Source organism: Pinus tabuliformis, chromosome 8, assembly GCF_031772625.1.
Source record: "Pinus tabuliformis cultivar Carrire ecotype Pingquan chromosome 8, CPIR1, whole genome shotgun sequence".
Taxonomy (NCBI): Eukaryota; Viridiplantae; Streptophyta; class Pinopsida; order Pinales; family Pinaceae; genus Pinus; species Pinus tabuliformis.
In genome coordinates this window covers 1,223,010,967-1,223,027,064 of record NC_142294.1, presented here as the reverse complement: position 1 = coordinate 1,223,027,064, position 16,098 = coordinate 1,223,010,967, and the positions used below count along the sequence as shown (strand labels likewise).

The following is a 16,098-nucleotide window of genomic DNA, read 5'->3' as shown; positions in this document are numbered from 1 at the left end:
AAGATGTTTGATGATTCTCAACATTGGACTGTTACTGCCTTCATCAGAGCTAACAACCTGTAGGGTGTTAGTTTATCAGAAGTGATCTAGCCTTGAAAATTGGTGGAGAGGCTAAGACACATGAGTTCTAAAGAACCTAGAAACTGTTTGGTGAAATTCCACCCGGATTGTATTTTATTAAAATAATTAATATTTTTAATGGGGTTCTTAAGTCTAAACTTAGGAAAATTAAAATATTAATGGGTATTAATCAAAATATGGGTGAGAATGATCTAGAAGGCGGATCAAATCATGTTTTAATATTAGCCGTTGATTAGAGACTTAATCTCTGTCGTTGAAAACTCAACAGGAAAAGTATAAAATGGAGGCTTGGGATTCATTTGGAAACACACACAAAGAGATTGAGGAAATTAATTTTCTGAGGTGAGAAGTTCTCAGGAGGAAAATTGATTGGGGAGATCTTGTAGCTGAGGGGCAGAGAGAATCCGGGAGAAGGACTTTTCGGAAAATACAAAACAGAGAGGTGGAGAGAGCTTGCAGAGAGGTAACGCAGTAGCTGGGAGCGCTGATGCAGAAAAGTTGTTTGTCACGCAAAATCCAGTACTGTCGGAACAACTGAAACCACTAGGAACTACTGGAACTGTTGGGAATTACCGAAATAGCCAGGAGAGGTGACACAGAGGCAGCTTAATATCCGGGAGAGGTGACGCAAAAAAGCTACCTGTCATGCAGAATCCAGAACTACTGGAAGAACCGAAACTGTCGGGAATTGCTGAAACAATTGGGAGAGCTGACGTAGAGGGCAGAGAAGGTGACGCAGAGCTAGCGCAAAAAGAGTGGGGTTAGCCAGTCTTGTGCCGGATCAACCGGAATTCTACCGGGTGAAGTGAGGTAAAACTCACTCAGATTTTCTGCCCGTATTTTCTTTGTAAATGATTGCTAGATGAGCATCCTAGATATGTATTCAGATATTTCTCTTGCATAATAATAAACCCTCAGAACTGCTGCACCAATTTTCTGGCATTGCGTTTTTACGGGGACTATTGTGTCCAAAAATAAGTGTGTCCTATGTATCTTGTTCTTTGCTTTGTTTTCTGTTTCATGAGATCAAATATTTAATTAGTGCAGGTTGTAGAAGTAGTTTGCTTCAGTACTTAGAAGAATAACTTTGTTACTGTATATTAAAAATCAAGTAGATGAAGTAGATTCAGTTTTTCCGCAGTAGGGGTTCCTTCAAGTGTAGGAATTTTCACATAGGGGAAGACTAAGGAGAGAATGAATGAACAGGTGAATAATTTGAAGCATGAGTTGGAGATAGCATTTAAGATTGAAGGAATGCTTTGGATGGGCTCGAGTAATGGTGTTTGGCCTCCCTTGATGCAGTTGTAATTGCATGACCGCCATTCAGACGGATTGTTAAATGTTGGCTTGAGACATGTCATGTGGTATATGACAAGGTCTTGTGATCAATGCAACATTGTTAACACCCAGATCTAGGGGTTTTAAATAAAAATTATTAACTTTAATTAGCTTCATTTATTTAATTAATCAACATTAATTAATAATTAACATTAATCATTTTACATTACACACACACACACACACACACACACACACATATATATATATATATAGAATGTGGATTTGGATAATGAAACTTAGTGTAGAAAAATGGCTAGGGGACAAAATTAATGGGCTAAGGTTACCTATGACAAAAGTTTTGGGAGGATAATTTATGTTACAACAGGTAGCACCAAGGATAACATTGGTACCTTGATAATGCCCATGATCTACAACTGATACAGTGAAAATTCATGAGTTTCATCTTGTAAGGTGTCATGAAAATGGCCCTTGGACACCTCATACAAAATACAGTGTAACAATACTCATAATTCTTATTCACTCTTGTGTAAAGATGTGATTAGAATTTAGGAGCACAATAGTCATCGTCTCTCGCTTATATCTTTATTATACTTGGTCTCTTTTTCTCTTAGAGTCACTAGGGTTTCTAGATCTTATTGGAACATCTTGAAGTCTAGATTTAGGGTTTCATCCCTTGGAGGTTTGGAGATTAGAGCTTTGAGATGAAACCTTTGGTTTTACTTGGTGAAGAAGTAGAGGAGATGTCTTGCCTTGGAGGACTAGGACTCATGCTTGTTGGATCTCCTTGCTTGAGATAGGGGTTTTCATTGTTTTCCGTAGCTAGGGTTGTGGAGAGCTAGTGGATTGTATACTAGCCTTGTGATAAGTCTATAGTATGTACACCAACTTCATCTTATGCATAGGAATGAAGTTTCTGCTGTCCAATACTTGTGTAAATTACATATTTGCTTTTTAGCCACCTATGTTCTTCATAATTTGTAAGTTTCAACCCTAGTTTTAAAAACGGTCCAATCGAACCGAAAATCTGTCAAACCCGCTGGTTAGCTCCTTGAGATATCAAACCAGCCAAACAAATCTGATTGGTTGGTTGGTCAGGACTGATTGGTTACCAAATCAATCGGTTTTGGTACCAAACCGATCGGTTTGGCCAGTTTTGTACTTGACTGGCCGGTTTTTGTAGGAAGCCACATTATTGGGCATGTTGATGGGATGCCCAAGTTTTTTTGGAGGTGTTTTTTAGCAAACCATGGTAGGTTCCCTTCTAAATATGCCCCCCTAAACTTATAAAAGGATGCCTAAGCTCCTATTTGCCTCACACATTTGATTTCTAGTGTTTGTGTGCGTATGAGAGCTCTGGACAGTTCTGGTAGTTGAACAAAGAGCTGAAGGAAGTGAACCAGCAAGACCAAGCATCGCAGATGGTGACTCGTGAGGGAAGCAATAGTCGTGCAACTCAGTGAACGTGTGCTTCTAGCTCTGGTAGGCCTAGTGATGTTGCTCATGCTACTACTAGTACTGCTATTAAGGCTAGAGAGGAGTTTGAGGAGTCCTCAAATTTTGAGCTAGATCATGTTTATGTAGCTCCTGGTGAGGATCCCATGTGTAGTAGTCATAATGAGTTTGATGAGTGATGATATCGATTAGTGAATTGTAGTAGGCTAGTGGCGTATTAGCTTAACTTGTAGCATTGTTTTTGGACACAGGAGGCCATTTAGAGCCTCATTGTTGCATTGTTTTGGGACTCTAGAGGCCATTTAGAGCCTCATTGGTTATGTATTTTGTAAATGATATCATTGATATGTATTGCACTAAGTGCCATTTTGATATATGCAACCCTACATGGTATATAGATGAGAAGACTTTCCATATTTTGTCTCTAATGGTTTGCAATCTTAAAAATAGTTTTTTATCATTAAAATTAATTATTTTATGTATTTTTTCCAATTCCGGTTTATTGAATCCGGTTCGATCCTGTTTGATCCAGTTCTGGTTCGAATCACAGTGGTATAGGTGGCCAGTTTGAAATCCAGTTCCAGTTTTTAAAACTATATGTCTTGCTGATTTGGCTTAAGTTAAAGGAAATTATGTTAAGTGATTTAACATTATAATTGAAGACGTTAAGGGTTGTTCTACAGCTGTATTTAATACAAATAAGAGTTTTCTGATTAGGTGTATGTATAATAAGATTGCCCTGAGGGCTGAAATTTATTGGAATTTTTTTGTATATTTTCTCTTTGATTGCCTAGAATTTTGGGGTTGTTAAGGATTGAAAAATTGCCCACTTCTGCTACTGTTTTGTATTATATTTCATAGCAGTCCTAAGTTCTAACACTGAAGATTCAGAGGGTTAAAAGTTAAAACCGAAGAGATGAAATTTCTGTTTTGCATAAAAAGTAAAAGAGCACAGGAATTTTGGCATTCACCATGGCAACGCAATGGGGACCAAACCCCAACCAAATCAACATCTCAGAAATAGAGGATCAATCAACCTGATCATATGCTTTGTTCAAATCAGTTTTTTAGATCAAACACTATGGCCCAATCTCCTTTCCCCATTCCATAGCCTCCTAGGCAGAAACCATAGTGTTAAGAATAAATCTCCCTTTAACAGAAACTATCTACTCCCAATGAACCACATACTTTGCCACCAAGAGGATCTGCAATGCCAAAGCCTTGAATGCAATTTTACAAGCAATAATGAGCAAAGTGATAGGTTGCCAATCAGCAATGGAATCTCTAGTGGCATTCTTTGGGATAGGCTTTATCATTGAGAAACTGAGATAGTCAAACAGAAGCAAAACTTTGGAAACCAAAGAGAAAAAATTATCACCAACAGTGTCTCACCTGACCCGGTAGAACACACAAGGAGCTTATTCATGCCTGGAGATTTACCATTCTACATGAAAGACAATGCAACAAAGAGCTCTTCCATTGAAAATTCTCTGTCCAACTCGCCCCCTATCACCATAAGAAACCTTGTCAGGAACCACATGGAAACAAGCATTTCTAGCAACTGCAACCCCATCCGTCAAAGCATAAGGAGAAAAATATTCTGAAAATCGCAAGGAGCTAAATATTCTTGTTGCATTTTTAATGTTTTTTAGATTTAGCTGCAACATGTGATGGTTATATTATTAAAAGAGATTGTTGTCACCTCTTCAAATTATACATCCAGGTCTTCATTACGTCAAGATAGCCTCCCCCCTGCCTACCCATGCAATTAGAGCAAGTGCATGAGATATGGATTTCCACAATCATTTTTTTAAGGCCATTAGATAAGTTGGACATTGAATTGCTGTAGAGTCTAGAACTGATAATTTATTATAGTTCCCCTTTCTAGGAATGAATCTTGAAGCATCCTCGTGCATTTCCTTTTCAGTGGGAATTGGAGAGTGACCTTCCTGGTTACCTATCAGATATGTCAGATAGACTTGTGGCCGCACGAAAGATCTGAAAGTAGGATAGCCCACCACTAGAGTAGTGACATAAGCATGCCTTTAAAAGGGATTTCTATCCAAGTTCAAACCTCAGAAAAGAGGCGCCTCCAAAAAACATGGTCAACTTTTTCAGGAATTCTGCAATGGCGGACATAAGCATACCTTTAAAATGGATTTCTATCCAATTTCAAACCTCCTTAGCAAAGGGGCACCTCCAAATAACATGGTCAACATCTTCAGGAATCCTGTAATGGCTGCCTTTTCATCTTTTAAACCCAATTTATGAAGCATTCCTTTAGTCAGAAGCAACATGCACAAAATTAAACAAGAAAGGAACCTAATACGAAAGGATATCATTGCATCTCAAATAGCTCACACTTTTTGTGCCATTTATGTTTGCCATCATTGAGATTCCACCTTTTATTAAGCTTAGTTGCAATAGAAAGTTTGGGGAACATCTTCTTGTTACAAATCTCCTGGCTTGTATACTCAGAAAGGTGTCACATGACTCGAGGTTCAATCCCTCTAATTCTAGGAGGGAGGGACAATAACTCTTATTTTAGTCTTCCCTTATTTAGAAATTGTTTGGCAAATGTTCAAAAGCATGGCTTTGTCACCCCCCTATTAGTGTTTTCTCCTGGTTAAATGTTTCCACTCTAGCCACTCTTTTTTGTGGGCATCCTTGAGGTCCCTTCCATAGGTTAATCCCCATAATGCTCAACCACTTTCTCCCATATCTATCAACATACTCATTGAACCTTTGCTAGTAGCAATACACCAAGTTCTGTCATTACCAATGGTAAAGCCCCTTTTAAAATCCATTATATCTCTTTCCAGATTCATGGAGACCTCTTGCCAACTTGTCCAGATTCTTTTCAGCAAAAGAGGACCCCCATGTTGAAATCTCTTGGACATGTGATGATGTCATGCAGATTGAAAGGTCTGTTAATACCCTTTTTATGCCTTACTTGTTCTATCCTGTATCTTACTAGAATCTTTTGAGGTTCATTTCCCAATATAAATCCGATTATCCATTTAGTTGACAACACTTAACGTAGAACTGAAATATCCTCCAGGCTTGGGTCATCTTTATCTTTTGAAAAAGAACACTTTGTCCAAACAACTAGTGGAAAGTCCAAGGATCTATGTTGCAAGAAACGTTGGGTCAGAGCCCGTTTCTAGGCAAAAACGATACGGAAATGCTGAAATGCATTTGGTACGGCCCGGAAACACGCAGTATGGCCTGAAACGCGTTTCCAGGCCGTACGACCACATTTCAGCGCTTAAGTGGTTTTTTTCCTCGTTTTTATTATTTTATTTGGCGAATAAAATATTTTTTTGATGCTTCTAGATTGCTCTCACAAGTTATAAAAAAACTCTCGCCTCATTCCCTCATCACACGAATTGAGCAAGTCATTTCACTTGGAGACAAACGATTTTAGCAAGGAGAAAAGAGGAAGAGAGCAGTGGTTTCAGCTAGGGAATTTTCAATAGTGAGCAAAGGAGATTTCAGCAGCAAGAGAAAGAGATTTCACAAGCAAATTTGGAGTGGGGAGTTTCTGGCTACGACGTTCTTGGTTTTTGGCTCAGCTATAGCCATATCTCTTTTGTCCTTTGTGGCATTTCGGGGTAGCTTCAGTTGCAAAAAATTAATTTGGGTAAGTGACATTCATTTTCTTAGTTTTTTTTCCCACTATTTATTTTATTTTTCGAGGGTTTATACTTCAAAAAATGTGAAAAACGGTTTTTCTTTACAATTTTTTTTCAAGCAATGGCTTCCAACCAAGGTGCAATTTCAACCCCCAAGTCCAACCCGAGGGCTGAATATTATCCTCTTTGGAGGCATGTTCAAAAGCTTCAAAGATGTGTAGGTGGTGGCTCATGGGAATGCCGATGTAATCTTTGTAGTAATTTGTACAAGGGCTCCTACTCTAGAGTGAAGGCACATCTTTTGCATGGAGGAGGACATGGGATTGAAAGTTGCACAAAAACAACAGACCCATTGGTGAGGAGGGCATATCAAAGAGAGCAAGATGAGGTTGATGGAATTAAAAGAAGGCATGAAGAGCTTACTCAAGCTACTCCTCAATCTCCACCAAACATTGAGCCAAGGATTGTGATTGAAGCAAGGAAGAGGAGAACTATTCAACAACAAGAACAACCACCATCCAAAAATACCAGAGGGGCATCTGCTTCAGTCCAAGATTAGCAGAATTGCTAAATTGGTGAATGTAAAAGAGAGAGAAGAAGATGATTCCAGAGTGGCTAGGTGCATCTATAGCATGTGGTATCCCATTCAATGTTGTTCGTTCTCCTTACTGGCAAGATATGATAAGGGCAATTAACAAAGCTCCCATAGTGTACAAGGGGCCCAACTATGAGAAAGTCGGAACTTAGCTTCTAAAAAATGAGAAGGAGCTTGTGGAGGATATCTTATCACCAATTTGTTCTCCCTGGAGTAGCTCTGGGGTTAGCATAGTCTCAGATGGATGGATAGATACAAGGCGCATACCTTGATAAATATCATTGCCACTTCACCAAAAGGAGCAATGTTTTTAAAGGAGGAAGACTGCTCAAGAGAGGTAAAATATGCAGAGTTCATTGCCGATGTTATTATAAAATCTATTGAACAAATAGGACCTAACATGGTGGTGCAATTTATCATGGATAATGCTCCAGTTTGCAAAGTTGCAAGTTTAATTATTAAGGGGAGGTATGACCACATCTTTTGGATACCCTGCATTGCCCAGAAATTGAATTTGATCTTCGTGGAGATTGACAATAAAGTTCCATGGATAAAGGAAATCACAGGGGAAGCAAGGGAGATTGTTAAATTCATCACCAACCACCACCAATCTCAAGCAATATTTTGAGAGTACTCAAAATTGGAGTTGTTAAAAGTTGCTGAGACAAGATATGCCTCAAACTTCCTAATGTTGCACCGCCTTGTTGAGGTTAAACTACCATTAGTTTCTATGGTAGTGAGTCAACTCTGGGCAAGTGGAAACAGGCAGATTCAGAGCGGGGATATATGGTGCGTAGGTTGTGCCTTGCTGAGGAGTGGTGGAGCAAGATAGATTTCTTGCTAAAGTTCACAAACCCTGCATTTGAGCTTCTTCGGAATGCTAACACTAACCAACATTTCTTAGAAGTATATGATGTCATGGATACCATGGTTGAGAAAACTATGGAAATCCTTGCACTTAACATTTCTTAAATGTCCATATATATATATATATATATGCGTTTCTCCATTTCCAAAATTTGGGGGGGTCGCGTTTCGTATCCATACCTGTTTCGGAAACTCATACCCATTTCCCTGTATTGTGCAACTTAGCCGAGGATCTATCTCTTGTCTCCAAAAGAACCTTCTCAAAATCCTCTCCACTGAGGCATAATCCATATCAGATAGAAATCAACAAGTAATATACGAGTCCAACCTCCAAGTTCCTAGATGTTACTGTGATTTTTACCATCAAGAAGAAGGTTGCAGTTGTATTATTTGAATGCATTATCCTCGATCTTTTCCAAAACCCATTTCCACATCCTATTTAGATGGACATTCCAACAAAAGGGATGCCAAAGTAACGTGTAGTTTTTCCTGTTTTTAAAATTGTCCAATTCAGATTATGAAAGTCAGGGATGTGGGGATACTCTTCAAACTGTGGTGACTTGGAATTTGAAATGGAGGAGATGAATATAAAAGTAAAAGCCTCTTGAAGCCCATGGGGCTTAAAATAGACGGTGGTGAAAAGGTTATCGGTTGGAAACTCCGTGAACAAAAATTCCAGCCATGATAACGGCTGGTGTGGCTTTGGCTGGGTGCGATCCCCGGGTGATTTTGATGGCTTAGATGCCTCTAGTTCGCGGCTACTCAAGCCACAGGTTAGGTGTGCCAGTCATCTTAGGACTCACATTACCTAACAAAAAATAAATAAATAAATAGAACCCTCAGTAGAAGAATTTCCAAATGTGTGTCATAGTGGAAGGTTAAATCTTCATACTTGTTCTCAGCCATAGCAGATTCAAACTATAAAGATAACCAACAAAATCATTGAATACTGCTTTTCCAGTGTTCCCTAACATAGAATCAACCGGAACTGATAACTCTATTAACCCATACATCCATTTAACTCTCCTTAGACTTTATTTTTTTTAACGTTTTGCTACTGAAAATAAAACGCACATCATCTTTCATGGACTTATTCCTGTTCTATATATCGTAACTAAATCACCATGTGATCAGCCACTTAAAGTGCTTTTAATGTGAGGCCATCCATCATTTAATGTAGATATCCGAATCTGCTCCCAACACTCAAACTCAAAGTGAACTTCACTCCTTTTTCTATTCTCCTTCCCCGTGCTCAGTTTGATGGTGATAGAATGTGTTTTTAGTTAATTTTATGGTGGTCTGAAACGTAATGTAAGGACACCAAAATGGATTTAGAACTGTCAAAATGCTAAAGGTCCAATATTGCATTTCAATATGCGAAGTCTCAAATTTGTTGGTGAGTTTCAGCAGATGTTTTGAGCATTTGGAACCAGGACGTAATGACCTCCAATGCATTTGGTTCTATCTAAAGTTCTTTTTTTTTTGGTTTTCTAAAAGAGTACTACTTTCATTTTTTTTCCATTTTCTGATTGTTTACATCTGTGTTAAAATCGATGTCAATATTGCAAGCTGAACTGCTAAGCTAAAATCGAATGAGCATCACATAAACCTTATTAATTGCCAGGGGTAACACTATTATCTGAGTCAATCCTTAAACCGACGTTTTCTATTTAAATGGCTAATGTATTTATACCGGTTTCATTTGTTCCCAGATGAATATTGTATGCTAAAATTAGAAAATAATCTCCAAGAAATTTTAAGCTTGGCTACCTAGTAATTTAGGTTTTACACAAGTTGAATGAATGCTCATGCTCACAAACTCACATCCAAGCTTTTTCTGGAAAGGTAAGAAAGTTGAATTTCTTTGAAGACAATTATCTGAGGAAGTTATATCGAGGAATGAAATTTAAAACAATTTTTTTTAGCTTGATCCATGAGGTATTTGAACTTTGAATCTCATAGTTTACATATTATTCATAACACAGCAATCACCAATTAAGCTGCCCCGAGGACTGAAATGAAATTTATAACACAGCAATCACCAATTAAGCTCCCCCGAGGACTGAAATGAAATTTATAACACAGCAATCACCAATAAGCTGCCCCGAGGACTGAAATGAAATTTATAACACAGCAATCACCAATTAAGCTCCCCCGAGGACTGAAATGAAATTTATAACACAGCAATCACCAATAAGCTGCCCCGAGGACTGAAATGAAATTTAAAACATGAAGTGTTTGAGTTTATGAAATTAAATTTAAATAAAATGTTGTTTCTTTAGCTAGTCCTTGCAGCACTTCGATTAAGTCATTCCTGTCAATCATTCAGAACTTGGGTGATGTACGTTGGGTATACGCTACCTATTGTTGTTGCTCAATATGCAGGTCGGGACAAAACGTGATAAACTGACTGTTGATGTCGTTACAGATCGCATTAATGGATTACTTTTCAAGGTAAATCTATGCTGCAATAATAAACATTTGCGTAACTAAAATCTATGCTGCAATACTAATTTCACTAGTTGCAACTTGTTTGAAAGGTGCGCTCCCTGCGCATGACTGGTTCATGTGCTTTGAACTTGTGTGGAGTAGCAAATGGAAGGCTTGATCTCTTCTATGAATTAGGATATGGTGGTCCCTGGTAAGTATAATGTACTGCTGTAATATATTTAAGATTGTATAGGAAGGCATGGAGATAATAACCTTGTGATGGTTTGATTTAACTAAAGCTTCTTAGATTTATTAGGGATGTGGCTGCTGGGGTTCTAATAGTTCAAGAAGCTGGTGGTTGTGTCTTTGACCCGTAAGTATTTTTATCAACCATTAGTTTGTTGACTGTAAGTTTATTGGAAGCTAACAACACAAGTGCCCTTTTTCTTGGAGATTTACTATTGCATGTGGTTTGGTTGTTGATTATTTTCGTGATTGACTGTACAGATCAGGAAATGAATTCAATATTACATCTCAGCGAGTGGCAGTCAGTAATGCCCATTTGAAAGAGGCATTGGTAGATGCCTTAAGGGGCAGTGTATAAGAAAAAAAATAAAAATTAAACACTATCTTTATTGCTAAATTTAAATGATTATCTAATTGTTTATTCCACAGGGTTCAAGCTTTCACTTTTCCATCTCATTTTATGGTATCATTTCATGGATCATACACTATAATGATTCGTTCACAATCATTCCATTTGATGAGTATAATCTAATTCTTAATTGAATATGTTGTTCTATCATGGAAAGAGTTACAAGTCGAGACCAATGAAAACAAATTAATATAAATGCAGGTTTTGAGCTTCATCTTCCGAAAGATGAAACTCAAATCAATTCTAATCACAGAAACCTCAATTCTGAAATAAGCGCAAGTTGTATATTAAGTGAGGTGGCAGCCAATGGTTGAGAAGAACCATGAGTACATAGTAGAAATATTTAAGCATAATTGATAAACTCTGTTGGTTGCTTATGTGCAGTATGGTTGAGGAGAACCATGAGTACATAGAAGGTATCTGTAAGCATAATTAATTAACTCTGTTGGTTGCTTATGTGTAGTAGCAGTTGAATGGACCATTACTGTGTTCAGTTAAATCATAATTACAGCGGGTGTTATTCCTAGTGCTTTTTAGTTCATAAATGCTTTTGACTTTTTCCTTTTGGAGTCTATGCAAGTTGGTTACTTATTCTGCTAATATTTATTTTCTTCTCCCGTTTGATGACGATCTTTTATAAAAAATATCCTTTAGAAATGTATAGAAAGTTGTTGAAAGTCCATCTGCATTACTCGAAGAATGCATGAATTGTAATTGCTGCTCACAAAGGCAGCATTCCCAAAGAAAATGGCAGACATAACTTTTAATAATTGGATTATTAATTGTTACACAAAAAATATGGTGAAGGCATGGGAGAGTCATGTTCAAGTGACAATTAGCTTACACATCCATTCCCTATGAAGATGCAGAAAGCTTTATAACATTATTTTGATTACGACATTGATGATTACGAGGATAGAAGGCTTGTTATTGTGACATTGAGTCCTGTTAATTTTAGGTATATTCTATGCTAGAGCAATTTATTTCAATTTCTTTTCCACATTAGCAATCACATCAGCGAAAAGTAAACTGTAGATAGAACATAAATATAAATCGCAGAAGACAAGCCAAGACAAGAGGACACAAGATGTGGCGCTAGCTAGGGACAAACCCCACAATGTGGGGAAACCATTGATCAATTCTTCTTTTATGTTGTTCAAAGTTCAGCAGAGAAAGTGAGAGAGATAGTACATTTACAATAGAAGTCAATCACTTTGACTTTTGATATTGTCATGAGATCAGTTGAAGACATATTGCTTCAACTGATTCTCTAAGGTGACTCATTCACCTATCATAGTGCTGCATCTTGTCTATTTGCTGCACATTACTGTGTGACACCTTGCTGTACTGTCACATGTGTTGAACCTTGATCACTGAGCTACTCTCATCTTCATGCTGCATCTTCCATGGTCTCATTCATCATTACGCTGCCCATGCTCATGATCTCATTCATCATTACGCTGCCCATGCTCATATCATCATGCTGCTTATTATGTTGCCCATGATCTCATACATCATGCTGCCTTCCTTCGGAGATAGATGCTCCCGCTGTTTCGGTAGTTCCCAGTAGTTCTAGCTTTTTCGGCAGTTCTGGCTTTTCTAGTAGTTCCGACGTGATCCGAATTGGATCCTAAACACTCTCTAAGTTTTCATAAGCTCGTTCAAATTATGCCAAACAGATTCCAGTCTTAGAAAGATCACGCTATCAGAAGGAATCCTCGTGACAGTTGCAATTGTGATCAACGCGGAGCAACGAGGACCCTTGGTCGAGCGTGCAGACCGTTGGCCCATGGTAACGCGCACTGGCGCAAATTGGCAAAACCAGAGGCTAATTCAAGAAAATGTGTGGTTTCTGATACATGATTAGTTGTAAAGCATGAATCGCGTATTGCAAGGCATCCCCCTCAGTGAAGGAAAGCCCTGAAGTGCCCGGACCCGAAATGACTATGAAATGCAGAAAAATAATTAATTCGGTTCCGTGGATTCCACAAAACTAGTAGGATATTGGAAGGCCTCAAGGCGGTAAGTAGTTTTGACCGAGTCTTGCCTGATGCCACACATTGAGTGACACGCGTCCGGTGGAAGAGAGAGAAAACCGCTCACATCGGACGGGTAAACGTCATGCTACTTACCCGCCCGATATGAATGACGACCATAGGATCTGGGGGGCTAGATCAATGGTGGAGGCGCGTCCTGATAAATGACCAGATTTGACAAGGTTGTAAAGCAAGATTACATGGGATTTGAAGTCTGACGTGGACGATGAGTTGGCAGAAGATTCGTGTTTCGCGGGCATCTTGGAGCAAATGGAAATAACGACTGTTCAAATGTGTCTAAGGAACCTGACACACTCACTCGTTACAGAACAGGTGGCCACCTCCCTGTGAAGCGTTAGACAATGATGATGACGCAAAACAGGGGAGTTCGAATGGACAGAGGCAGGGAAAACTAGAACGCCAGGAAGCAGAAACGAACCAACAAAAAGCAGATTGGCTTTAAAGCCATGAACTGACAGAAGCAGAGACAACACAAAGAGGAGTTAGTTATACACAGAAAGCTAAGAGCAGAGAACAGAGAGAGGAAGCCGAGCTGACTTGTAGGCAGCATCGAGCCTGACAGAGCCAGAGAGAGTCAGAGAGTCTGTGCACTCCAGAGAAAGCTTGAGAGGTTCAAGAGAGCTCCTTGACATAGGCCTGTCATGTATGAGTTTCAGATTGGGCTCATACTATTGTGATCAGAAGAGGTCAAGCATCAGTGAGGAGAGTTTGTGTACTCCAATCCTACTGATTCATATTTGTTGAGTGAGACTCCAATTAAGCTCACTGTTGTAAAGAAACTCTGCTTTGAAAACATAATAGAGAGGCCACCATTGAAAACTGGACTAGGAGACGTAGCCCAAGAGTATTGGGTGAACTTCTTATTAAACTTGTTGTATTACATGTTTTCCTGATATGTTTTCTTTAACTGCCTCAGTCTCTATGTATTTTGCAATCTTATCGATCCATTGCATAAAGTAACATAGGCACATCCATGCACATGAGTCTGTAATACCTTTAATTCTTTGTCTTGGATAAATTCCAGATCAAGTGGTATCAGAGCTCTAGGTTACTAAGGTTAGACAAGCTTGTGCTAGATTTTGTTGTTGAATGCTAACTAGATCAAAGCTTAAATTAGGAGAAGGAGAGTTGGTTGAAGCTAACCCTGAAATTGGAAGAGTCCACTCTAAGAGGAAAATGTCAGAAGAAAACCCCTTGGAATCAGACTCCCAGTTCATGGATGGTTTCCTAACCATGAAAGCCATGGTGGAGGAAATGTATAGAGAATTTAAGAAAGGTAGAGCTGAAGATTCATCAAACTCCAAACAAGATAAAGGAGCAGAAGAATCTCTCCTCCATGACCACTCTAAAGGCAAAGGGAAAGAAGAAAAACTTCCCACACCTCCTAGTAGCCCTGAAAACAAAAAGAAAACATCTTTGATTAAATTAGATGTTAAATTTGATTTGTCGATATATGATGGAGAGTTGAATGTAGAGAAGCTGGATAATTGGATTAGACAGATTGATGTTTATTGCAGAGTGCAGAGCATTGATTCAGACAAGAGTAAGATGCAGCTAGCCAGCATATGCCTTGGAGGCACTGCCTTGGTATGGTGGGAAGGCAGGACGCAAGCTGACATGAAGAAACATGGTAAAATTCTTTCTGTCTAGAGTGAATTTGTTTCTGCAATTAAAAAGCAATTCTATCCACTAGCCTATATGCAGCAAGCCATGATGAGCTAGAAAACTCTTTGCCAATTAAAAGGGCAAAGTGTACAAAGTAACATTCAAGAATTTAGGAAAAGAGCTTTGATTCTAGGAATTTATTTAGACTCACTTGAAACTCTGCTGAAGTATATAGGTGGTTTACACATCTACTTAAGGCACACTATTCTCATGTTTAATCCCACTAACATAGATGAGGTATTTGTTCAGGCTACACATCTAGAGGCTAGAGGAAAGAATGTGAACCCAGAAGTTAGGGGGTCATCAAAACCCACTGCAAGCAAAAGCAAGGAAAAGAGAAAACAAAAATGGAAATGAGAGGAAAAGACATGAGCTTTTTCATATTCGAGTTATTTCCAAGCATCAAAAGATTGATACTTTGTTTGATAGTGGCTCACAAGTAAATTTAATTTCTGAAGCAATTGTAAAGAAGTTGGGATTACTAACCACACCTCACAAAAAACCATATCCATTAGGTTGGTTATGTGATAAAGCACAACTACAAGTGACTAGACAATGTAAACTTTGGTTTTCTTTTGGGTCAGCATTTAGATGAGGTTGAGTTAGATATAGTTCCTTTGGATATATGTGGAATTGTTTTAGGAAGTCCTTACTTGTATGATAGAAAAGCTATTTTCTATAGAGCTGAGAACAAGTATCAACTCGTTAAAGATGGAATTGAATATATTGTAAGAGCTCATAAACTCAAGAATAATTATACTCTTATAAACTCAGGGCATATGAAAAGAATTGTAAATTCATGCAAACAATTTTTTACTGATGGTTGTAAAGGAAAAGAAACGGGATGTGATGCTAAACAAGAAGTTGATTTAGAAAAAGTTGTTTCAAAATATGATATACTATTTCAAAAACCTAAAGGTCTGCCACCCAAAAAGGAAATAGTACATGATATTAATTTGCAGCAAGATGCTCCATTGCCTAACGTCGGAATGTACATGTTGTCCACTTTAGAGAATGCAGAAATCAAAAAGCAGGTACAGGAGCTGCTCGAGAAGGGGTTCATCAGACCTAGCACATCACCATGTGGGTCTCCACTTGTCTTGGTGAGAAAGAAAGATGGCTCATGGAGAATGTGCATTGATTACTGAGAACTGAATAAGATAACAATAAAAAATCGTTATCCCCTTCCTTGCATAGACGATCTATTAGATCAATTAAAGGAAGCTGTTTATTTTTCCAAGCTGGACTTGCATAGTGGCTATCATCAGGTCAGAGTTGCAGAGCAAGATGCATGGAAGACTACTTTCAAAACAAAACAGGGATTGTATGAGTGGTTGGTTATGCCTTTTGGCTTAACTA

At 38.4% G+C, this 16,098-nt stretch overlaps 1 protein-coding gene across 3 annotated transcripts in view; it reads left to right on the top strand.

The window, feature by feature from the left end:
• The window catches only part of LOC149239800 (inositol-phosphate phosphatase-like), a 217,241-nt gene extending 206,089 nt beyond the window's left edge, over nt 1-11,152 (top strand). For all 3 annotated transcript variants that reach the window (XM_089373541.1, XM_089373543.1, XM_089373542.1), the window contains 4 exons: nt 10,318-10,386; nt 10,473-10,573; nt 10,679-10,735; nt 10,870-11,152. In XM_089373541.1, coding sequence (XP_089229667.1) covers nt 10,318-10,386; nt 10,473-10,573; nt 10,679-10,735; nt 10,870-10,966 — 324 coding nt within the window. In that variant the 3' untranslated portion in view covers nt 10,967-11,152. The remainder of the gene's footprint in view (nt 1-10,317; nt 10,387-10,472; nt 10,574-10,678; nt 10,736-10,869) is intronic.
• Nucleotides 11,153-16,098: the final 4,946 nt, after the last annotated feature.